Source organism: Chiloscyllium punctatum, chromosome 5 (assembly GCF_047496795.1).
Source record: "Chiloscyllium punctatum isolate Juve2018m chromosome 5, sChiPun1.3, whole genome shotgun sequence".
Classification (NCBI taxonomy): Eukaryota; Metazoa; Chordata; class Chondrichthyes; order Orectolobiformes; family Hemiscylliidae; genus Chiloscyllium; species Chiloscyllium punctatum.
The window spans coordinates 22611408-22635901 of NC_092743.1; the positions used below are offsets into that span (position 1 = coordinate 22611408).

The 24494-nt window shown below is 40.4% G+C and overlaps 1 protein-coding gene across 13 annotated transcripts in view; it reads right to left on the minus strand.

The window, feature by feature from the left end:
* Positions 1 to 689: 689 nt before the first annotated feature.
* Positions 690 to 24494, minus strand: part of LOC140476946 (protein tyrosine phosphatase type IVA 3-like) — a 158499-nt gene continuing 134694 nt past the window's right edge. For all 13 annotated transcript variants that reach the window (XM_072569940.1, XM_072569942.1, XM_072569941.1 and 10 more), the window contains 3 exons: positions 12857 to 12987; positions 7854 to 7928; positions 690 to 3507 (listed from right to left, as the gene is read on the minus strand). In XM_072569940.1, the coding sequence (XP_072426041.1) occupies positions 3390 to 3507; positions 7854 to 7928; positions 12857 to 12987 (324 nt within the window). In that variant the 3' untranslated portion in view covers positions 690 to 3389. The remainder of the gene's footprint in view (positions 3508 to 7853; positions 7929 to 12856; positions 12988 to 24494) is intronic.

Here is a 24494-nt window from a genome sequence, read left to right on the forward strand (position 1 = left end):
ATGATTAGAGCTACAGTAAAATGCTATAAAAATGCACTTCAAATTGACTTTTCATAAATCACTGATTGCCTGACATTTTAAAAAAAGTTAATTAACGTCAATAAATTGATGCATGATCAATTTGTATTGCTGTGTTTGACTTTAGACCATATTGATGAGTATGTATGCATCAATAAGTATTAAAATTGAAGAGAACAGTTACATTATTGAATGTTGCCTTACAATTGAGCAGATAGTCACCAAATTGATCTGTTTTAAGGTAAATTGCATTTTTTCTATTAAAGGGAAAGGCGAGTTTATTCATGAGCTGTATGATCAACATTTTTATTTGTAATGCTTCAGCAATTTATGCAGTCACATAAGAAATACAAATTATTCAGCTGGAAACTTCATAGAAACCTCACCAATGCTTGTGAAAGAAGTAGCTGCTTTAAATAAATGAAATAACATTTGATGCTGTAATTAAAGAATTGGTTTGAGAGAAAGATAGTTTAACAACACTTGTAAGGTGGTGTAAATGGAACCTATAAAGGGCAGATCTCTTGATGGCACAGGGTAGGTTAGAAGCTAGTATTTTCCTTAAAGTATTGCGGACTGATTTTCAAAGCACGTGGTATATGAATCATTTCACTTATTCATTGCAATCATACAAGCACAAAGCAAATTAATGTACCTTGCCTTAACGATCATGAATTTTGATACTTTTATTACCACAGTAAAATTGGAGATTATACGAAATACAACAATGACATAATAAAAGCAAAATACTATGGATGCTGGGGGTCTGAAATACAAACACTGTTGGGGAAACTCAGCAGGTCTGGCTGCATCTGTGGAGAAGGAAACAGAATGAATGAGTGTTCAGTTGACTCTTCTTCAGAACTAAAGAATAACTTCAGTCATTGAACACAAATCATTAACCATTTCACTCCGCAGATGCTGCCAGAGTTACTGTGTTTTCCCTGCACTTTCCATCTTTACAATGATGATAACAAAATTTTATTTGCCCCCAGAGAGCGCAGAGTTCTCAACTCAGATCTCCACGTTGAATGATCACCCAGTGTCACTGCTTTGAATATTATGATGCAAACCAAAAAAATGAATGAATGTTAAGTCTTTGTCTCTCCTTCTGCCAATTGCACACTGGATGTTGATAGCAGAGAACATAAGAAAGAGAAGATAAATACATAACTAGTTATCTATCTTAGGAACTTGGCGATTGGAGAACTGAATCTGTATTACACCATCATTGTATGCTGCAACTTGTTATGTAATCAAACTATTGCATCATGTATTTAAAACGTGAACCATTATTACAGGGTTTATACAAAATGACACTGAATCCCATGCATGCCAAATACTGAGTTGTTGACATTTACATTTGACATTTACAATCTTCAGTTTTTACCTTTTCAATCGCATTTAAAGCCTCAAAAATAAGAGTGAAGTGATCAAATCACTACACTCAAAGCTTTGAAGTTACACATTTTACACACAAAATATCGGACACCAACTTTATCCCAAGATCAAAAATGTAATTTTAATTCATTGCAAAAAGAAAATTCAGCAAATCTTCCATTGATTTGATTTTTTTTGGACTTTCTTGAATGTTTCATTTTTAAAACAGCTGATAATCTAACCTTTGTGTGAACAGACTTTGATGCAGGGTTCAAAGAAAGGTGCCGCTGTTTTAAATTTCCTGTAGATATTATAAAAAAAAACCAAACTTGTACCACCTAAGATTGATGTCACTTCAAGTAACCTTTCTCATAGTCAGGTTTGTTACCAGTACTATCTTGGAGGTTTGTGTCTCTCTTATTCTCAGTTTTCTTTCATCACGCACAAAATAATTAACCCAGAGTGATACAGAAATTAAACAGATGGAATGAGCATAAAAATAAGAATACGAAATGCTATTTTTACTTCCTAAATGAGACCTTCCAAAATGTTTGCAAATTACAAAATTTTTCAGAATCATTACATGGGTATTTCACTATTTCCCAGACTTAACCAATTAGAAATGGCTAACTTACATGTTTCCTCATTTATTAAAAGTTACTATTAACGACAATAACATTGCATGGAGGGGGATGGGGTTTAGGTGGGAGAATGTCAAGGCTTTACATGGCATTCATAGAACACATTTAACTTCAGTGTAAACAGGCCTCATTTCCCCACTAATGTTAACACTAACAAGACCTGTACAGTAAAGTGAAATGCCTTTCTATAGGGATTCGCACTCCATTCTGAAATCGAACGAGGCTGAACAAAGGCTACAAAACCAGTTGGCAATGACATTACACTCGCTGTATGAATGCACTCTGATCTGTTCTATACTTTTTCTGCAAGCAGAACTTGGGATACTGAACTTAAGTCACAAAATCCTTTTGTACTTAAAAATGACCAATACATTTGTGCTCTATACTCAACCCCTGTGAATCATTATGGTTTTTAGAAAATGATATAGAATTGCATTGTGCACATGCACGTTTTAGTGAATCTCCAACGGACTTCTACTTAAACTGAGAATTATTTTTAAGAAAATCAAAATCACCCTTTACCTTTGGAATGTTCAAAATTTAAAACTATTTTGCTCTCTCCTGCCACACCCCCTACCATTCCCCTTATCGAGCTTTCTTAAACCTTCAGTAACCTGTTAAAAGAGTATTTGGAAACGACTGTTTAATTAAGGATTAGCACACTTGTGAAAATATTCAATATGAAACTGGGGCAAAAAAAAAAAGTGCGCTTATGGAACAAATCTTCCCCAGTAAAAAATGGTTGCAATACCAACTCCAGGCTAGAAACATAATATATTGGTTAGTAGCTCTAATAAGATGATGATATTATTTATAAAAAGACAGGAAAGATGCGCCCTTCAGACAAGACATGGACCATACTATTGCAAATCACTATCTGCAATTAGTGAATTTAGGCATTACGGAGGTAATTTACCGAAGACATTGGTTCACCAGAATATCTATATCAGTTAATTGGTAGAACAATGGATAATTAAGTCAATTTGCATCCTATTTACAATTAATTTCCTAGTTCCATTTCTTCAGGTCATCACACAACCTACCATTAAATATAAGCCATACAGACAAATATCTTGTAGGATTTTTCATTTATGGTGTATAGTAAATTGTTGAAGTATTAGCATGCCTCTAAAGGCAACCACTCTTACAACTTGAAACCAAAGTCAACGAGCCTCCAAAAGAAAAGAATTGTGCTTCATCCTAGTTGGTGATTTTAGTATAAATAAATATTCAAGTTACTAAAGGCAGACAAAAAAAAACATCCAATTGGATTTGAAGACAGGAAACCCAATGGCATTTTATTTTTTATAAAAATCACTGTAAACCATTGTTGGCTGAAAGTGTTCAAATTCATACAATGGCGCAACTGTTCTTGTGATTATTATGGGCCTTGAATCGAAGTCTCATCTTTGGCCGATACTTTTCCAAGTATAAGAGCTGTTTACTGTTGATGGCACCTCTGCGTTTCCTGTTTCAAAAAAGACAGAAAAAAAGTGAAAAGAGTGTTAGCAGATATGATCTGTTTAAAGACAGATGTCCTTGTTGTTCTAACGGAGGAGAATTTGCCAAGGACACCTCTGGCAGCTTGTTTAAACAAGTTTTTTTCTTCATTGTACTGGCTGAGAATAATTAAATTTAAAATGATTTGGAGATGCCAGCGTTGAACTGGGGTGTACAACAGGTTTAATTGGAAGCACACTAGCTTTCGGAGGGTCGCTCCTTCATCAGGTGGTTGTGGAGGGCTCAATCCTAACAGAATTTATAGCAAAAATTTATAGTGTGATGTAACTGAAATTATACATTGAAAATCTGATTGTCTGCTAAGCCTTTCATCTGTTAGAATACCATGACAGTTTCACTTCTTTCATGTGTAAATCACAAAACCTTTTTTTAAAAAAAAAAGTTGCATTCTCAGGTTAGCTGTTAACAATGGTGATAGCTGGACAATATGTTGAAGGTGTTAGCCCCGTGTTCTCTGTCTATGCCATGATGTTTAGATCGATTCTAATCTAAAAAGAGAGATAACGAAGTTTAATATGAATTCATGCAGTTTTTGAGCAAAGTACAATGTAACCCTGCAAGTACAAATTCACCCCACAAAATATTTGCGCGCATGTGGGTCTTTGTCTGTCTGCGTGTGCGCGTGTGTGTGTACGCGTGCAGTGAGTGCAGAATATCTGAAGTCTGTAAGGGGGTGCATGTGAGAGTGTGGGAGTGTGTCTGTAAGGGTATGGGTGCCTACACTACCTACAGACACCCATACACACCCTTACAGACACACACACACTCCCACACAGACTAAAGACACTCTGCACTCACTACACACACATACACTTACTCACTCCCAACCTCCAACCCAGACAGACACACAGATTGACAAAGACCCACATGCACACACATTCTGTGGGGTGAATTTGTATTTGCAGGGTTACATTGTACTTTGCTCAAAAACTGCATGAATTCACGTAAAACTCCATTATCCCACTTTTTAGATTAGAATCAATCATGGCATAGACAGAAAACACGGGGCGAACACCTTCAACATATTGTCTAGCTCTCACCATTGTTAACAGCTAACCTGAGAATGCAACTTTTTTTAAAAGAGGTTTTGCGATTTACACATGAAAGAAGTGAAACTGTCATGGTATTCTAACAGATGAAAGGCTTAACAGACAATCAATTTTTCAATGTATAATTTCAGTTACATCACATTGTAAATTTTTGCTATAAATTTGGTGTTAGGATTGAGCCCTCCACTACTACCAGGGAGTGTTGCTGAACAAAGATCTTGGAGTGCAGGTTCATAGCTCCTTGAAAGTGGAGTTGGAGGTAGGTAGGAAGGAGAGTGAAGGCGTTTGGTATGCTTTCTTTTATTAGTCAGAATATTGAGTACAGGAGTTGGGAGGTTATGCTGCGGCTGTACAGGACATTGGTTCAGCCACTATTGGAATATTGCGTGCAATTCTGATCTCCTTCCTATCGGAAAGGATATTGTGAAAATTGAAAGGGTTCAGAAAAGATTTACAAGGATGTTGTCAGGGTTGGAGGATCTGAGCTACAGGGAGAGGCTGAACAGGCTGGGGCTGTTTTCCCTGGAGCGTCGGAGGCTGAGGGGTGACCTTATAGAGGTTGACAAAATTATGAGGCGCATAGATAGGATAAGAGGAGAGAGGATGAGAGGAGAAAGATATAAAAGAGACCTAAGGGGCAGCGTTTTCACGCAGAGGATGGTACGTGAATGGAATGAGCTGCCAGTGGTGGAGGCTGATACAATTGCACCAGTTAAGAGGCATTTGGATGGGTATATGAATAGGAAGGGTTTGGGATACCTGGTCAGCATGGACCGAAGGGTCCATTTCCATGCTGTACATCTCAATGACTCTACCACCTGATGAAGGAACGACGATCCGAAAGCTTGTGTGCTTCCAATTAAACCTGTTGGACTATAACCTGGTGTTATGTGATTTTTTAAATTTAAAATGCTGCAGCTGAATTTTAAAATGCTCCAGTGTGGGCTGAGTAACGAAACACTAATTCAATTGGGCATAAGTGTCTTACTATTACAGAAGGCTCGGTTTCCATGCTTTATAACCCTATGAATCTATGACTGAGGGAAAGGCTGTGTACTTTAAGGCTAAACAAAACAACAATTCTGGCAGATCTGCAATGGAAAGAGGACACAGCTTGTATGTTTTATTGCATCAAAAGAGGATCATGTTGCACACTGGGGGTGGGGGAAGAGAGAATGAGTGGGTGGAGCAGTTTTAGCAACAGCTGGGTATTCAAAAGACTTTCCTGCCTGTTCAGTTGGGAGGGGGGGGGGGGGGGGGGAAATCCCAATATGGGAGGCCCACCTGCAACTTTACGTTGATGAAAATGTCAGTGTGTCCCCGTGCATGCAGAAGTTAATATCAGAAACTGACACTCTCTGCGCACTGTACAGTTTATTTGTCAAAAACAGCAAAGATAAAGTTTTTCTTCTGAAGGTTTGATAGCATTGAACACTAGAATAATTCAGACATTAATATAGACCAGTTGCCCAACATCTGTAGCAGGGTAAATGCTAGAGTCAATAATACAAGATTTAATAGCAAAACTCTTAGAAAACAGTGACAGAATCAGATAAGAGTCAGCACGGAATTTTAAAAATTTATTCATTGGACTGAGATGTTGCTGGCTAGGCCAGTATTTATTGCTCATCCCAATAACGCAGAGGACAATTAGGACTCATCCACATTGCTGTGGGTCTGGAATCACATGTAAGGTGGCAGTTTCCTCCCATCAAAGGGCATTAGGGAACCAGGTGGATATTTTTGACAGTCGACAATGGATTCACGATCATTATCAGATCCCTAATTCCAGATTTTTTTATTGAATGCAAATTCCACCATCTGCTGTCGTGGGATTTGAATCCAGGTTCTCAAAACATTACTTGGGTCTCTGGGTTAACAGTCCAGCAATAATACCACCAGGTCATCACCGCTCCATCAATCTATGAAAGGGAAATCATCTTTCACAAAGCTGGAATTTGTCAAGGATGCAACTAATTGAGTTGACATGGGGCAGCAGTGGATGCAGGTTTTTTGGTATTTCAGAAGGTTTTCGATAAGGTTCTATGTAAGAAATTAGTAAGAAAGATTCAAGCTCTTGGCACTTGGTATAGTGCACTGACATGGATAGAGTAGTAGTTGGAGACAGGAAACAAAAAGAAAGGAATAAACAGGCTTTTTGAGTAGCAGCCATTGACTAGCGGGATTCTGCAGCAATCAGCACTTGAACCCCAGCTATTCACAATATATATTAATGATTTACTGATGATTTATTAACGACGGAACTAAATACCCAACATCACAAGTTCACAGATGACACAAAGTTGGGTGAGACGTTGAGCTGTAAGCAGGATGCAGGAGATACTTCATTGTGATTTGGACAAGTTGAGTGAGTGGGCAAATGCATGGCAGCTGCATTATAATATGAAGAAGTGCGAGGTTCACTACTTTGTAGCAAAACCAGAAAGGCAGATTTTATGAATGCTAACAGATTGGGAAAGGGGGAAAGTGCAACGAGACCTAGGTGTCGTTGTATACAAGTTGCTGAAAGTAAGTATGCAGGTGTAGCAGACAGCGAAGGTGGCAACTGGCATGTTGGCCTTCATAGCAAGAAAATTATAGATGCAAGTATGTCTTGCTGCAGTTGTACAGTGCCTTGGAGAGACCACTCTTGCTCATTGTGCGGAGTTTCGGTCTCCTTACCTCAGGATAGATGTTATGGCAATGAAGGAAGTGCAATGAAGATTTACCAGACTGATTCCTGGGATGGCATGGCAGGCCAGACATAGAAAGCAGACTAGATCATTTAGGATTAAACTCCAGCTCCGTAGTTAAGAAGAAAGAATCTCATAGAAGCCTATAAAATTCTAGCAGAACTAGACGAGATAAATGCAGGAACAATGTTCCCAATGACCCTGGAATCAGAATCAGGAGTTACAATTTAAGAATACAAGATAGGCCATTTAGGACTAAGATGAGGAGAATTTTTTTTAAACCCAAAATCAACCTGTGGAAATTTCTACCACAGAAAGCAGCTGATGCCAAAACACAATGTATTCAACAAGGAATTGGATATAGATCTTAGGGCTCAAACAATCATAGGGTGGAGGGAGAAAAAGGGAACAGGCTACTGAGTTGGATAACCAGTCATGAACATATTGAAAGGTGGAGTAGGCACCAAGGGTCAAATGGCCTACTCCTGTTCCTATGTTTGCCTGTTTGTATAAAATAGTTAATATTTTTTCCAGGAATAAATGGCTCTTACTGTCTGATGAACTGAATCGCATCTTCATACTTCATTCCACTTTCAATAAGAGCAACTGCTACCAATACAGGAGCCCTGTGTGTTTAAAACAAGTTACTGTAAGCACAGGAAAAGAAAAGAAACAAAAGGCTTGTATTTACATAGTGCCGTTCACAATCCTCTGATATCCGAAAAGCATTTTCCAAATTATTAAAGTAAAATTCTGAAATGGATTACATCAACCCAAGAAAGCAGCAGCAATAATGACTCTTAGTTTTAAATCAGTTAAAATCTCAGCTTTAAAAAAAAGGACCTGCGAATGAAGTGAGGCTAAACAAAGAAAAGCTTTTTCAGTTAGGAAGTAGTTAGCTTACAGAAGGCTGTGTGTGGTGAAGGCAGGTTCAGTTGAGGGCACTGAATGATTACTTGGCTAAAAACAAATGTGCACTAGGGTTATGATGCTCATTTAATGAGCTTGCACAGGCACAGTGGGTTGAATGACCTCTTGCTACACCATAACACTTCTATGATTCTTCAATATCCTGACAGTATACTACTCTTAGCAGTGCGATGCAGCATCAGCTGACATTTTTTATTATCAAATCAAACAGGATTTGAAGCCACAATCTTTTTTACTCAAAGATGAAAATGATATCAAATGAGTCGCACTGCCTACTTTTATTGACTACATAAAAATAATCTGACATATTGATGAGGCAGATTAATTTTAAACAAACAGTGTTGGAGAAATTTATCAGGTCTGGCCAGTATGATTCCTCCTCTTCAGAACTTCAGTTAACTCTGTTTCTCTCTCCACAGATACTGTCAAACTTGCTGAGTTTCTTCAGCATCTTCAGTTTGTTTCAGATTTCTAGCACTCGAGTGTTTTGCATACAAATGAATATGAATACAGATAAAGATCATGAACAGTACATCAGCAGATTGTAAATGTATACATAACAAAAAGATCTGCTTTAAGACAAGACGAGGAAGGAAAACACCAGAATACCATTACTGACCACTCGAGATACAACTGTTGGGAAAAAACCACATTCCAGCACTTTATTGTATTTCTAAACAAATAAGTTACATTAATCCTGTATATATCATTGGTGAAACCACATATGGGATGTTGTAGAATCATACCATTTCAAAACCCGGAGGGGAAGCCAGCTAGTTCATTGGGATAGTGGGAGACCTTGTGTGAGATCAAACTTACATCCATTTGAGAGAGTCAAAATCTACCTCATCCTGTGCCAGATTCTTGCAAAATACAATTATAATGCCACAGCTCCACTTCAACTCCATAGATTGTACCTACATTTACTTCTTTTAAAAAGATCACATCTGTATATTCTACTGATCCAGTAAAACTCAGGGAAAATAAACTAATTTCAGCGTCTTATTCACCTTATGATTATTCTATATTGCTGATTTCAACCCCTAACCCCCACCCAATCACTGAAATGCAAATTAGGTGGTGTAGGGCACTCAGCCCCTTCAGCCTGCTCTCCATTCAATAAGATTATGGCGGATCTAATTACAATACATTCTCATCTACTCCTGATAATTTTTCACCACTTTGCTCATCAAGAATCTATCTTCCATCGCCATGAAAACATTCAAAGGTTCTGCAAGACATTATCTTTGCAGCAGGAATTCCAAAGTGGTTAAAAGACATTTGGCACACTTGCCTTTATTGCTCAGTCCTTTGAGTATAGGAGTCAGTAAGTTTTGTTGAGGTTGTACGGGACGTTGGTGAGGCCTCTTCTGAAATACTGTATCCAGTTCTGGTTGCCCAATTATAGGATGGATATTAACAAGCTGGAGAGGGTTCAGAAGAGATTTACCAGAATGTTGCTGTATATGGAAGGTTTGAGTTATAAAGGCAGGCTGGATAGACTGGGACTTTTTCCACTGGAGTGTAGGAGGTTTAGAGGTGACCTGATAGAAGTTTAATGAGTGATAAAAGGTAGAGTTGATCGTAGTTGTCTTTTCCGTAAGATGGGAAATTTCAAGAATAGGGAGCACATTTTCAAGGTGACAGGAGAGAGATTTAAAAAAGATAGGAGGCAAGTTTTTTTAAACAAAGGTGGTTTGCATGTAGAATGAACTTCCTGAGGAAGTGGTGGATGCAGGTACAATTACAAATGTTTAAAAGACATTTGGATGGATACATGAATAGGAAAGGTTTGGAGGGATATGGGCCAAGAGCAGGCAAGTGGGACTACTTTAGTTTGGAATTATGTTTGGCAAAGACCAATTGGACCAAAGAGTCTGTTTCTGTATTGTATAACTATGACTCAGGACTAATCATAATGAAAAATATTCTCTCATTTGTTTCTTAGTTGGGTAATCTCGCCATTTATTGTTCAACCTATTCCCAGTTTTAGATTTTGCCACAGTACAAATGGTCTTTTCAAAAGCCATCTTCTCAAGATCCCTCAGGATTTGCTATGTTTCAATCAAGTCAAGTCATCTCTTATTCTTCTAGTCTCCAATGGACACAAGCCTAGACTGTCTAACCGTTTCTCATAAGAAAACCCACCCACGCTAGCTTTAATTTTAGTGAACTCTCTCAGATTAATACTATACATGAAATGCAGATGTCATCTCACCAAAGTCTTCTGTACCTGTATATCTCTATGACTCTATAATTGAAGGATAACCTCCTTGCTTTTGACTTCAATTTCTCTCGCAATAAATAATATACTGTTAATCTTCCTAGTTACTTGCCATATCTGCACATTAACCTTAGATGATGCTTACACTAGTACACCCAGATCCCTTTACATCTCAGAGATCTGTCGTCTCTCACCATGAAGATAATCTGCATTTTTAAAAAAACTTCCTGCCAAAGTGGACAATTTTCACATTTCCCCAGATTGTACTCCATTTGGTAGTTCTTTGTCTACCTAATTTATCTACAGCCATTTGTAGCCTTGTTCTGTCAAATTCTGAACTTACTTTCCGAACTATCTTCCAGGAGTCAACAAATCCAGCAACCAGATCTCTGGTATCTTTATCCAAGGCATTTATATAAATTGTAAAATTAGATGCCTGGCATGGATTCCTGTGACAACACTCCTTACATCTTCCCAATCAGAAAATAATCCATTTATACCACTTTCCTTGGAGCTAACCAATCTTCTACTCCTACACCATAAACCTTTTTTTTCCAAAAACCCTTGATGCAGGAACGTAACAATTGTCTTTCAGAATTCACAATATAGGACATTATTTTTTCTCCTTTTAATCAGAGTGTTATTTCCTCAAAGAATTTCAACAAATTCATAAGACATTTATTAAACCAAGTTGGCTTTGCTCAATAACCATGAATTTTTCCAAGTGCCTTGCTATAGTTCACTAATAGCTTCTAACATCTCCCTTATGACAGGTGTAAAGCCAACTAGTGTATAGTTTCCTTCTTTCTGTCTCCCTCTATTTTACACTCTAATGGAACCTCAAGGGAGGTTTGAAGAATTGAAACCAATATATCAGTTATTTCACAACTACTGTTTTTAAAAGCTGGAATGAAGTATATTAGAAGATGGGGCAACGGGTTGGCAAGACCCTAACAGTTTGCTCAGTACCACTTCACCCGTAATTTTGAGCTCCACCCTCCCCCTCTTATTTCCCGATTTCAAACAAATTTTTAAAAATCTGGAATTAAAAGTGTTTGCCTAACCATTGTTCTAAAAACCCATCTGGTACATGAATGCCCTTTCGGGAGGGAAGTGTCATCCTTACCTGATCTGGTCTACAATGTAGTTGACTGTAAACTATTCTCTGGGCAAGTCAGTATGGACAATAAGCACTGGCTTAGCCATGCCCACATCCCATGAATGTTCTCTTAAAATTACAGCTATTCCTAGGACGTTGCTCATTTTTGCAAGTGCAGACTGATGCAAAATATGCTAATTAATTTGCCTCATTATGTTTCATTACTAAATTTTCTAGACTCACTTGTAGTAGGATCATTCATTGTTAATTTAGGGGGAAAAGTTAGCGATCTGCTTTTATATTTTCAGCTAGCTTTCACTCATTTTCTAATATTTTCTCTCCTTATTAATCGTTTAGCAATCTTCAAACCTTCAATCTTTTTGTTTTTGATGTTTTCATATTCTATCCAATCTTCTGACCTGCCATCTTTGAAACTATATGCGTTTCTTTAATTTTGATACTATCTTTAACATTTTTAGTGAACTACGGATGTGGCTCCTTCAAAATGTTCATTTCCCACTGGAATGTACCTACTTTGCACATTTTGAAATTTCAAGAATCTGCCACTGCACCTCTACTGACATATGCCTTAACCTACTTTGACACCACTTTAGCAAACTATTTTTGTTTCCACTTAAATGCCTTTAAATAACGGAAATATTAGCCTCATATGTGAATGAATTTTTACTATTTCTTTATTTCCCATCTCTAATTGGCCTTTAAAAGATGGTGATCAGCAACGGTTTTAAATTCTGGAATGTGTGTGTGATGCAAGTACACCCAGTGTTGTTGGGTAGATATTTCCAGGATTTTGGCAATGACCATGAAGAACCACTAATATATATCCCAGTCAGGACAATAAATGACTTGAGGTGAATTCGAGAAGTGATTTTCCTATGTGCCTGCTGCCTTTGATCTTTGAGACGGCAGAGTTTTGGAAGGTGCTGTTGACAAATCCTTCGTCTTTCTTGTACAGCACTGTAGTCATATTGCTCTATTTTGGCAGAATAGATTGCAAATCACTTTTTAGAATTGCCTCTTTAAATTCTTCCACTTACTACTTGCCAAGTCTTGCTTCTTTGACCATATAGATTCACGTTCTCCCTTTTCCTTTACCTTGTCTGAGTTACTCCTCTAAGCCATTGTTGTTATGCTTAGTCAGTTTAAGGACATTATATAAGATTTTCTAAATGTTGTTTTGTTGATAAAGAAACAGCCTCTTTATTGTTACATGGAAAAGCAACTTCCCCTCGATAAAGACATAACTAATGTTCGACATTTCCCAATGCTCACATACTTACCGCCCAAGGCCAGCAACACAATGGACTGCTATACAGCTACCAGGCTGTTCGGTGAACTTAGTTTTAAGCAAATTAAGCCAGTCATCCACAATTTTGTTTGGAGGTGGATCACCATCATCATACGGCCAATCCTTAAAAAGTTAAGAATACACGTGAAACAGATGATTTATGTCGCAATAAAGATGACTTTGTTATCAACATGGTCTGATATACAACATAAGCTACTTCTAAGAACAGCACACATTAATATGAAACCATTATTAAATATCTAAGGCATCACGTCTTTCATAATGAAGACATTTGAAAATAATCTAGACTGGTATCCCAATATTTGAACTTGAAATAACAAGTAGTGCTTTTAATTCGTTCCATAGCATTTTTTTTTTGTGTATTTTGACACCCACTAACTTTTCACCACCACCAGCGGCTTGCTTGAATAGGTTTCCTCTTAGCAAAATTGCTTTCTGTTATTACCAAGTTCCATTAACTCCTACTTCAGATCTACCCCTATTAGTGCTCTCTTTTCCTTTTGAGCACTTTTCCTTTCTTGCCCATCTCTCCTCATATTACCCATCCATCCCACACCCATTCTACATTATAACAGCCTCCTTCAACTCCAAAAAAAAAGCAACATTGGACTTGCAAAGTTAACTTTGGTTTTCTCTCTCCACAAATGCTGCCTGACTTATTGATTTTCTCCAGCATCTGCATTAACTTGCTATTACTTTCGGTACTATGTAGGATTTGTCAAAAAAGGATACAATTAAGCTATAATTTAGGTTCACAAACAACAGTAAATGAGGTTGGTGAGCTGCAAAACTCAGTAGTTTATAGCAATTCAGGAAATCTGATTGAAAGAAGCACAAGTGGATTTTCCAACATCCCCTAAGCTCTAGAGTATCTGCACATATTTTGATCATAGATTCTGAAGTGAAACTTGAAAAAACTTTTTAACTTAGTGGCAAAAGGTGCGACTGACCTAAGTTATGGCTGGTATGGTCAGTGCAAATGCCATGAGCTGGGTTGGGAGTTTGCTGGGGAGTGGGTGGAGTTTTTTTTTAAAAGAGATAATGGGCAGGTTAAGCTCATATACATTGGTTGGGTAAGAATCAAGAGAAGTGCAAAACCTCTGGAGTTTTCAGCAAAGGCCACCAGGAAGGAAAGCTGGATGCTCGGGGCCTCACCGACACATTGTGTGGAGGCTGGAAGCTACTGGCTTTCTTCTCCAACAAATCAGGAGGATCGCTAAGCCACATGCTAGAAAATAAAGTCCTGACTTCCTGTAGCAAGAACCAGCCGCATTCTTTCAAGAAACCACCGTCCCTCTCCAACACTTACCACCCTGTCAATGCCCATTCTATTATCTAACAGCCAGCCCAGTTTTCAGCAACCCAGACTGAGATGGTGCAGTCTGAAGCTGGATCTCGACCCAGAACTTCAAGGGTGTCTTAGTAAGTCATCTGCAGTCTCCTTTGTAGAAGGTAGACTATTCATGCTGCAGTCACTAAGGAACCCATTTGTACATGAATTCAGATAAACATGGGTAGTTGGAAGGCAAGCAGGGAAATGAGCAAAGCTGGTTACATTATTTTTGTGTTCATCATGTCATTGTAAACTTGAAACAACTATCTCAATAATCTAAGAGACCCGAAATGACCTGTTTTCGATACGGTCAGATGTGTTGAGAGTTTCTAACATTTTGTGTTTATTTCAGATTTTTAAGCATCAACAGTATTTTGCTCATCTGTAATTGATCATTCTTGTTGAAGAGCAATTGCTGTCGACTCTTATTCACAGTCTCGAGTTACTGTGTATGCACTGTTTATAGTCGTTGAGGGCATGCCACACTAATGACCTCACCACAATTAAATGGCTTCTGGGGGAGGTAGCTAAGTGTAGAGGACTCACGCTCGCATATCGCACAATAGGGAACACCCCGCTTTCACCCCTCTACAGTTAAGCCGCATGGACCAAATAGCCTGTGCTCTAAATTGAATGCACACCCTCTTCCTTCGTGAATTAAGCAGCTTTCAGTTATCTTTCACATTTTCTCTACTGATCTTGTGTTGTGCAATTTTAAAGTAAATCTGATGCATCAATTATAGTCAAACCTCACGTGCTAACAGCACATTCAGCTCTCTCTTATTCAAAAAGATTAATGTGATTTCAGCAGGCTTGTTTCATTTGGACAAAGTATATTAGTGCAAAAATATTGTTGTTTTAGCTCAGGTAGAGCTATATTATATGTATATACCAGTCACACTTCTGTTCCCATGAAGTGATGCCTTGCTTACATGATTAGGTTTTGACATAGCATCTGAACAATTAATAGCCCAAAAATGTAATGGGAGTGCTTCATTTTTGTTTAGGACCAAAGGCTCAGTTAACAGCACACAGACTGATTTGTGAAAATAAGCAAAAATACAAGTTCAACTGCTGAAAGGAAATTTGTCTTCAAACCACAGTTTGTTGAAATTGCACAGGGCAGAAAAATTGCAAGTCTGACAACACCATAACTGAATTTCCTGTATGTGATAACTTGCAGTTTAACAAATAGCAGCTGACTAATGTATCAAAAGGGTACAAGCTAACCTCATTGGACATTAGAGATTTTGCATCCAGGTTCAATGGAAATTTTAACCAGTTCAGATATTACATTTTATAGTACAAATATTTCATTAGAAATAAGGAATCGCAGTTTTGAATAGTTATTTAAGCTGCATTGAAAAGTAACTGTAAAGAACTGCCCATAACTGAATGTGGTTTTCAGCTTAACATAAAATGGCTGAAGATTTGTAGCTGAAACAGCAGCTTACAGCTTGCTGGTTAAAGTCAGGCTATAAAGGCTAAAGTAATTAGATGCCTTCATAGAGAAAGTATATTCAGGGTAACTAGGTAAAGGTAACAAAGGCTCCTGTGAATCAGTCTGCGTGCTGTTAGTTGAGTTTTTGATCCCAAAAAAAATGGAGCACTCCCATTACATTTTTGGGATCTGTTACACAGAAGCAAATGTAGCTACATCACAGAGACAGAGACAGTTTGATAAGAAACATCTTTGAGAAATGTTGATAGAAACCCCTTTTCAGGCTGGTCCAAAGTCTGGTATAGCTCATCGAACCGACATCAGTTAAGACGCCCAGTACTTGTTGCCACAGGTGATAAATCAACAAAAAAAAAAGAGGAGTTTTAATTATACAGGCAGTAAGGGATTTAAACAGCATTCAGTCTGAAGCAGAGAAGCTTTAGCTATTAGCGGGGAAGAACTGAATAATTAGCACAAGAGCTAAAGCCTGAAATGTGGTTGACAGGTTGAAAGGCCCAAAGAGAAAAAAAAAGTGATTTAAATTAGATTAGATTACTTACAGCGTGGAAACAGGCTCTTTGGCCCAACAAGTCCACACTGACCCTCCAAAGAGCAACATTTACCCCTTCACCTAACACTACAGGCAATTTAGCATGGCCAATTCACCTAACCTGCACATTTTTGGACTGTGGGAGGAAACCGGAGCACCCGGAGGAAACCCACGCAGCCTGGAGAGAATGTGCAAACTCCACACAGAATCTAGATTAGAGTGGTACTGAAAAAGCACAGCAGTTCAGGCAGCATCCGAGGAGCAGTAAAATCGACGTTTCGGGCAAAAGCCCTTCATCAGGAATACAGGCAGACAGCCTGAAGGATGGAGAGATAAGTGAGAGGAGGGTGGGGGTGGAGAGAAAGTAGAGTAGAGTGCATCCCTGCCCCCCCAGAACCCAGAGGGGAACACCATCCATGCTCATGACTCCACCCCCATTCCCCCCACCACCACACTCACTCCAGTTACCGGCTCCACCCCACTCCCAGCTCCACACCCACACCAGATGCCAGCCCTGCCGAGTTTTCACCATTTCCCCTGACTGCCCCCTCACTGACAACGAACAATCAGTCCTCAGCAAAGGACTCCCCTTCATCCCCCTCCGCCCACACAATTAATTTAATTCACGCCGTGACGTCGAACACTTCTTCCGCTGCCTCCGAGCTTACTTTCACAATCAGGACTCCCGCCCACCTTCCAAGGACCCCTTCGCCCACTTCCAACACACTGCATCCACCTGGACACCCCCTGCTGGCCTATTACCCGCCCTCGACCTCTTCATTTCCAACTGCCGCTGGGACATTAATCGCCTCAACCTGTACCCCTCTCCCCCACTCCAACCTCTCACCCTCAACGCACAGCCCTCCAATCCTGACCTCACCAACAAGCCAGCAGAAAAAGGGGGCGTAGTGGTGGTCTGGCACACAGACCTCTACACTGCTGATGCCAGACGCCAACTCAAGGACACCTCTTCCTACCGCCTCCTTGACCATGACCCCACCCCCCAATCACCAAACCATCATCTCCCAGAACATACGGAACCTCATCATCTCAGGAGATCTCCCACCAAACTCAGTTTGGTAACCCCGAACTGCCTGGTTCTAACTCCTTCCCAAGATCCACAAACCTGACCACCCTGGCCGACCCATTGTCTCAGCATGCTCCTGCCCCACTGAACTCATTTCTCGACACTGTCCTATCCACACCCCCCCCCCCCCCCCCCCACAAAGTCCAGGAATGCCCCACATACGTTCGAGACACAACCCACGCCCTCCACCTCCCCCAAGACTTCTGTTTCCCCAGCCTCCAACGCCTCATCTTCACCATGGATATCCAATCCCTCTACACCTTCATTCGCCATGACCAGGGCCTCCAAGCCCTCAGTTTCTTCCTCTCCCAAAGTCCCCAACAGTACCCTTCCACTGCCACACATTCGTCTGGCCAAACTGGTCCTCACCCTAAACAATTTCTCCTTCGAATCCTCCCAATTCCTCCATGGGGTAGCCATGGGCCCCAGCTATGCCTGTCACTTTGCTGGCTATGTAGAACAGTCCATCTTCTGTAATTACACCGGTACCACTCCCCAAGTCTTCCTCCGCTACACTGACGACTGCATTGGCGCCACCTCGTGCTCCCACGAGGAGGTTGAGCAATTCATCAACTTCACCAACACATTCCACCCTGACCTTAAATTTACCTGGACCTCTCCATCTCCATTAATGACGACAGACTTGACACCATTTTTTTTAAAACAAACCCACCGACTCCCACAGATACCTAGATTACACCTCCTCCCACCCTATCCCCTGCAAAAATGCCATCCCATATTCCCAATTCCTCCAAATCCACTGTATCTGCTCCCAGGAGGACCAGTTCCACCACAGAACACACCAGATGGCCTCCTTCTTTAGAGACCGCAATTTCCCTTCCCACGTGGTTAAAGATGCTCTCCAACGCATCTCGCCCACATCCCGCACCTCCGCCCCCAGACCCCACCCCTCCAACTGTAACAAGGACAGAACGCCCCTGGTGCTCACCTTCCACCCTACCAACCTTCACATAAACCAAATCATCCTCCGACATTTCCGCCACCTCCAAACGGACCCCACCACCAGGGATATATTTCCCTCCCCACTCCTTTCTGCCTTCCGCAAAGACCTTTCCCTCTGAGACTACCTGGTCAGGTCCACGCCCCCTTACAACCCACCCTCCCATCCTACCACCGCAGGAATTGCAAAACCTGCACCCACACCACCTCCCTCACCTCCATCCAAGGCCCTAAAGGAGCCTTCCACATTGATTAAAAGTTTTACCTGCACATCCACCAATATCATTTATTGTATCTGTTGCTCCCAATGCGGTCTCCTCTACATTGGGGAGACTGGACGCCTCCTAGCGCAGCACTTTAGGGAACATCTCTGGGACACCCGCACCAATCAACCATACCACCCCATGGCCCAACATTTCAACTCTCCCTCCCACTCTGCCGAGGACATGGAGGTCCTGGACCTCCTTCACCACTGCTCCCTCACCACCAGACGCCTGGAGGAAGAATGCCTCATCTCCCACCTCTGAACACTTCAAACCCAGGGCATCAATGTGGACTTCACCAGTTTCTTCATTTCCCCTTCCCCCACCTCACCCCAGTTCCAAACTTCCAGCTCAGCACTGTCCCCATGACTTGTCCTACCTGCCTATCTTCTTTTCCACTCACCCTCCCCCCTAACCTATCACCTTCATCCCCACTCACCTATTGTACTCTATGCTACTTTCTCCCCACCCTCCTCTCACTTATCTCACCATCCTTCAAGGCTCTCTGCCTGTATTCCTGATGAAGGGCTTTTGCCCGAAACGTCGATTTTACTGTTCCTTGGATGCTGCCTGAACTGCTGTGCTTTTCCAGCACCACACTAATCTAGACTCTGGTTTCCAGCATCTGCAGTTATTGTTTTTACCTAGTTGATCCACACAGACAGTTGCCTGAGGCAGGAATTGAACCCGGGACTCTGGCACTGTGAGGCAGCAATGCTTACCACTGTGCCGCCCATAATTGGATTTATTTTTGTCAGATGCACTGAGATAGTGAAAATAGTTTTACATGCTATCCAAGCAAATCACACCTTTGCAGAAGTATGTCAAAGTAATAGAACAGATTGCAGAATATAGTGTTACAGCTGTAGAGGAAGATCAACTTTAACCAGAAGTCTCTTCACAAGTCTGAGGAAGAAGCTGTTCTTGAAATTGTTGGCATGTGTTTTCAAACTTTGCATCTTCTGCCTGACAGAAGGTGGTGGGACAGAGTATAACTGGTCCTTGATTATGTGACTGCTTTCCCAAGGCAATGGGAAGTATTGATGGAGTCAATGGATGGAAGGCTGGCTTGTGAGAAGAACTGGGCTCTGCTCAAGTCTAATTTCTTGCAGTCTTGGGCGTAGCAGTTGCCATACCAAACTTTGATGCATCTACACAGGATGCTTTCTATGATGCAAATATAAAAATGCTAAGAATCATTTGTGGACATGCCAAATTTACCTAGCCTTCTGAGGAAGTACAGGCATTGGTGCGTTTTCTTGACCATAATATCGGTGTGGATGAGCCAGGACAGATTATTGTGGAACCATCATGGAATCATGGGAAGACCTAGAACTGTCTATTGACTGAACAGGCAGTCACAACATTAATCTGATTAGATAAATAGGTAATCAAGTAATAACATGATTGCTTTAAGCCCACTTTTAGCTGTTACAAACCAATATACAAAAAGTGTCTGCTTTCTTTTGTTCAGTGAAATGCTTCTGTACTCCCTGAGATTTTCTTCCCACTAATGCAAGACAATAACGCCCTTTGACAATGAAGCACATTTGGATGTCAAGTGATTCATTTAGTCATACTGCCCTACCAATTTGGCACTTCAAGCAGCGTATGAGAAGTGTGGACCAATGGGTAAAGTGATCAGATTGCGCGAGTACCATCGTAACGTGTAACCCTGGCTTCTTCAGTGTCCCCTTACAGTGTCATGTCTGAACTTTAAAAAGGGTCTGCTGGGTGTCAAAGAGCAGTAGGTGCTGAAATAATAAGTGTTGCGACTCCAGGATGATCATAGCCACTTTAATGTAATGGCTAGGTGAGGAACCTCTTGGGTGGTTATGTAAACTAAGAGACACTCTCGAGACATGTCGAGGGTGGGGTGGGGCTCCTCAGAGGTGCGGTCAACTGCACAGTCTGATGTAAATGAAACAGTTGGATAGTGTACTCCAGGACACAGTCACAGGCCACCTAGAGACATACCTTGATTGCAAGGTAGGGTCCTCTTGGATGGCTAAGTTAGCTGGCAAGACAATTCAAGTCACGGCTTGAGGAAAGGGAGAGGTCCCCAGAGTTGTCATCTGTGCATTAGCACTTATCTGAATTGGGTTAACTAGTGTGACCCGACAAATTATTCCTCATAGGAGTGCTTACAATTTCCTGCAACTATACATTCAGTCCTCAAGTCATTGATACAGATTATATGACGCCCCAGCATTGATCAGTGTGCCATGCCTCGGCTTACATCTTGCCAAACCAAAAAGTGACCCATTTATCTGCAACAAAATAGATAGCTGGAAAAGCTCAGCAGGTCTGGCAGCACCTGTGGACAGAAATTAGAGTCAACAGTTTGGGTCAAGTGAGCCTTCCTCAGAACATTTCTCTCCATTGTTTCTTGCTAGCTCGCTTTTCACCTTGAACACATCAGGACAAATGCAAGTATGCCAACTGGCAAATGATCACAACAATTTACTTTAGAAAAGATTGGCTATTGGTTAGTAAACTGTTCAAGGTGTGGACATTATAAAGCAACAGGGAACTAAAGGTTCTCCTTGCTCCTGAGTAACACCAACCCCATGCAAGACTTGAACACATTCTTTTTGTTTGTAGAGAACCGTGACTACTTCTTGCAAGATCAAGCCTGTCTTGATCAGAACATTGTTAGCTGTATAATGAGTAAAGCTGCAAATGGGCAAAAGGCTATCACATTCGCTTGAAAAGTGCCTGGTCTACCTCCAAATACTCTTGAAAGGCAAAATATCTCAGAAATTTCCACAAGTAGTTAAGGAAGCTGTTGCACACTGCAACTAAGCAGTGGTGATGTGAATGCTACTTTCCACTAATCAGATGCTGCAGTCAGTCCAAAAAAACAATTGAAAAGGTCTCGTCTGAACTTCAGTACCAGCTTTGCCAATTAAACAGGATGTTATGTCCCAACGATTGTCTCACCAAATCAAACTTGTTCCTTTGGCTGGTTGTAATAGAAAGAGTACAGTCTGTACTCAACCAGCAAAACCCAAGTTAATTGTCTACTGTTAGAGGTGATTCTAAAAATAGGCAACAGACGTTGAACAATCTGGATTGTAGTTATAGCCACAATGACAATTAGTTTAAGGTAATCAAATCAAATTTAAGCATGGTGCATTTAAGCTTGCTGGAAGTGATATTTATACGCATGAATGCGTTCTCTGCAAAGGAGTGTGTAAGTTTTGCACCTTGCACCTTTTTCTGAATTACCTGGAGGCCTAGGAAAGCTGGGTTTCTCTAATGGCAACACATCAGCCAATCAGAGTTGACATGCCAGTTAATCAAGTGTCCCTTTTTCTCCTGTAGTATAAATTGTTATGATGGTTTGAAACTTGGCATTCTTGCATTTGTTAGAATGAATACAAGATGAAAAGTTTCAGCAACAAGTTTTTTTTTAAAACAGTAGTATTACACACGGCTTTTTATTCCCCCCATGAAGTATAAATTTTATTTTCATAGAATGAGCCAAAGTAGTTAACTGATAATTTCTAACTTGTTAAAAAGTTCTCAATTTTGACAGATTGAGGAATGCAAATTTTAAACCAGTCGAGTTCCAGACATTTGGCACAGTAATTTAAAAACTTAAATCCCAGATACAAAAAAATTCCTTTCTGCTAATAATGCATTAACAACTGAGAATTGAAACTTCTTGGAAGGGTTACCATAAAAATAGGATTATTTAAAATTAAAAAGTGATTTGGAATGAAAATTGGTTTAAGTAGATAAGGTGAATAGAAAGATGGGAAACTGGATCCTCAGCTTCCTGACCCACTGGCCATAATGTGAAGATTGAGGACAATATTTCATTCTCACTTACACACTACACTGCAGCCCCCTATGACAGTCACCAAATACCAGACTAATGCCATTTACAAGTTCGCTGATGACACCACCATAGTCAGCCGAATCTCAGATGGTGACGAAACAGACTGCAGATGGGAGTGGAAGACCTGGAAAAATGGTGCACTGAGAACAACCTGGCTCGCAGTGATGGCAAAACCAAAGGAACTCATTATTGACTTTCGGCGGGATGTTACTCATGCCCCCCCCTACACATTAACAGCAGAGAGGTGGAACGAGTGAAGAGTGTCAAGCTCCTGGGAGTGGTCATCCACAACGAGCTTTCTTGGACTTCTCACGTGGACGCACTGGTTACAAAGGCTCAATGTGTCTTCTTTCTCAGGCAGCTGAGGAAATTTGGCATGACAACAAATACCCTTGCCAACTTTTATAGGTGCGCCATTGAGAGCATTCTGTCTGGATGTATCACTACCTGGTATGGCAACTGCACCATTCAAGATCGGAGATGGTTACAGATAGTGGTGAATTCACCCAGACAATCACAAAGGGTAACCTCCACTCTAAAGGATCCACCTACCAGGCCTACTGTCAAGGAAAGGGTGCCAGTATTCTCAAAGATCATCCCACCCTGGCAATGTTTTTCTATAACCTCTACCATAGGGTACAAGGTACAGAAGCCTGAACACACGCACCAGCAGGTTTTGAAACAGTTTCTACCCTACTGTTGTTAGAATACTGAATGAACTCTCAAACTCTAACTGAGTTTTTATTTTTGCCGCTGTTTACCTATTATTTACTATCTATGTTACTTAACTCGGATCTGCCTGTATTGCTCGCAAGACAAAGCTTTTCACTGTGCCTCGGGACAGGTGACAATAGTTTAAATTCAATTCAAATTCAAATTCAAAACTGGGGGACGTATTGTTATGGTGAGAGGGGAAGTTGTAAAAAGGATAAGAAGGGCAGCTTTTTTTTTAAAAAAAGAAAGCACAGAAGGTGGTGAGTCTGTGGAATGAACTGCCAGAGGAAGTGGTGGATGCAAATACAATTTCAATATTTAGAAGATATTTGGCTAAGAATGAATATATGAATAGAAAGAGTTTGGAGGGATATGGGCGAAATGCAGGCAAGTGGGATTAGATTTTTGGAAACATCATTGGCATGGACTAGTTGGACTGAAAAGTCTGTTTCCATACAGTGCGACTGTATTGGTCATTTTTAATGAGGATGGAAATATCCCAATTAACTTACAATGTGTTGTGAGTGCTAAAGTCGGGTCTTGGCATGTAAAGATACAAAATGGAATATTTCCCTAGATAAATCCAGTTCAGCATTTACTAAGACTCCAAAAATGCGCCTCTACAGCACGTTGTTCTATGGCGCAACTAAGAATGATCTGTGAGAACTTAATCATCTCTGTTGAGATCAAAGTGACTGCAAACTTTAAAAAAATTACAACTAACCTATTCTTCTGAAAAAAAAGTGTCTGATAATCTTAACTACTATTCATAAACATGAGCACAAACAGGACGACATCGGTGGTGAGATACCAGCATAATGACATCAAAAGCTGGCTGTTTGGGAGACTTGTGAACAGAAGTAGTAAACTAAACAGATTAGCTCAGTTGGTTAGACGGCTGGTTTGTGAGGCAATGTTCAATTCCCACACCTTTTGAGGTTATTATGAAGGATTCTGCTTCTTAATCTCTCTTCTTGCTAAAGGCTTGGTGAACCTCAGGTTAAATAGCTACCAGTCATTTCTCTCTCTCCCCGATGAGTGCAGCCCTAACATCCTCGAAGATTATGACGACTTTACATATATCCTTGATTGAAACATACAAAATTCTAAATGGACTGGATATACTAGATGCAAGGAGGATATCTTCCCTGGTTGGAGATGATAAAATCCATAAATATGGGAAATTTGGGGTATTGTGTGCAGTTCAGGGCTGTATATCTCAAAGGATATACTTACCCTGCAGTGTATTCAGAGGTGGTTCATGAGAATGGTCTGAGGAATGAAAAGCTTAACATATGAGGAATGTTTGAGGACTTAGGGTTTATACTCTATGGAGTTTAGAAGGATGGGGGTGGGGGTGGGGGAGGTGAGATCTAATTGAAAACATACAGAAGAATACTGAATGGCCTGGACA